Raw genomic sequence first — 1,413 nt, 5'->3', positions numbered from 1 at the left:
TATATTGTCGGAAATGTCCTCATACCAACACCGTCAAGACTATATAGAAATCCGTATTACTGAGCCCCCAGAGGACTCGAGGAGACATAGCGACTCAGCCAAAGCCTCACCTTCTAGGAAAGGAGGCAGCAAAAAAAAAGCAAGAAAGACGGCCACTGTGGAGCCGGGCTCCGATACAGAACAAGAATCATCCAAGATGGCGCCTTCAAGAACAACCAGAACAGGCTCCACCTCCACAGCCCCTAGAAAGGCTTCCAGCAACCGTAGATTGACAGACGACTGGACCGAGGTGACAGAGCCTGAAGAGAGGAGACGCATTCAGAACCATATCGCTCAGCGCAAGTTCAGTATGTTTGCCTTTATTGGCGCCTTCAATCTCAAAGAGACTCGACATTAACCTTAACGAACAGAAAAAAAAACAGCGTGAGCTACGTGACCAGAGGCACCGCCAGGAAGTCAACTAGCAATACGCCCACTGCGTCTATCACATTCCCGAGCTCGAAGATCTTGCCTTCGAGGACACTGACCTTGCCGGTCTGCCATGGGGTGGTCTTAGCATCCGCCATGTCGTAGCCCGCGGCCACGCTGAGGCCAGCACAGGAACGCTCAGCCATCACAGCGGGCACAGCGACACTCTCAGCGTGACGGCCGGTTTGCCCGGCAGCGGGATGATGACGCCAGCGCCGGCGTCTTCGCCAATGCCACCGCAGACGCCGAGCTTCTTCTATACAGCCGCCGATCAGCAACAACAAATGCTCTATGGACTGGACTCGTATGGCGCGTATAGCTCGGCTCATCACCATGCCGCTACGACAGCGGCTATAAACATGATGTTTGATTCGCAGAGAGATGGTCTTGGAGATGTCAGGGGGATACTATGATTCGCCATATACCGGCCCCGTATACGGGGAGCACGACTTTGATGGGGCTAGGGCAGACGGGACGCAGTATATGTGATGTCCTTGGCTAGAGGTGAGGAATGATAGATAGTAATAGACATATTTCCGTCCGCCATGTCTTACAGGTCCTCGTCGTGGTTGATTCAGGTTGAACCTGTAAGCAACGGTAAGTACCGCTTCAGGAAGATTTTGGATTGCGTTTATCCCACAATATCGACCTCAGTTTCCTCGATAGGCGTTGCTACAAATGTCTGAACCGAGAGAGGCGAAAATGTAGGGTTCCAGATGCTGTCCAGCCGCATGCAGGAACCCAGCCCCTGCATATTAACCCATGAACCCGTCTTGTGCTACCACGTTGCCGGGCTGACCCGCCACGTTGATTTCACAGATGACGGCCTGTAAAAGACCGAGCATGTTTCCCGCTGCTTGTGAGGAAACTATGGCATGATGCGTTCTGAACCTGTTCACTTTTTTTTTCAGGTTAAAAAACCAAACTTATTAGAACAGACACCGT

General features: G+C 52.1%; 1 protein-coding gene across 1 annotated transcript; it reads left to right on the top strand.

The window, feature by feature from the left end:
- Window positions 1-196: 196 nt before the first annotated feature.
- Window positions 197-881, top strand: CTHT_0072800 (uncharacterized protein; the record flags this gene model as incomplete). Its single annotated transcript, XM_006697475.1, has 2 exons — window positions 197-347; window positions 505-881. The coding sequence occupies 2 exons, from the start codon at window positions 197-199 to the stop codon at window positions 879-881; spliced, it is 528 nt and encodes a 175-aa protein (XP_006697538.1).
- Window positions 882-1,413: the final 532 nt, after the last annotated feature.

The sequence above is a fragment of the Thermochaetoides thermophila genome (genome assembly GCF_000221225.1).
Source record: "Thermochaetoides thermophila DSM 1495 unplaced genomic scaffold scf7180000011823, whole genome shotgun sequence".
Lineage (NCBI taxonomy): Eukaryota > Fungi > Ascomycota > Sordariomycetes > Sordariales > Chaetomiaceae > Thermochaetoides > Thermochaetoides thermophila.
Note: the sequence above shows the minus strand (reverse complement) of the source record. Positions and strands in the feature narration are given on the sequence as shown.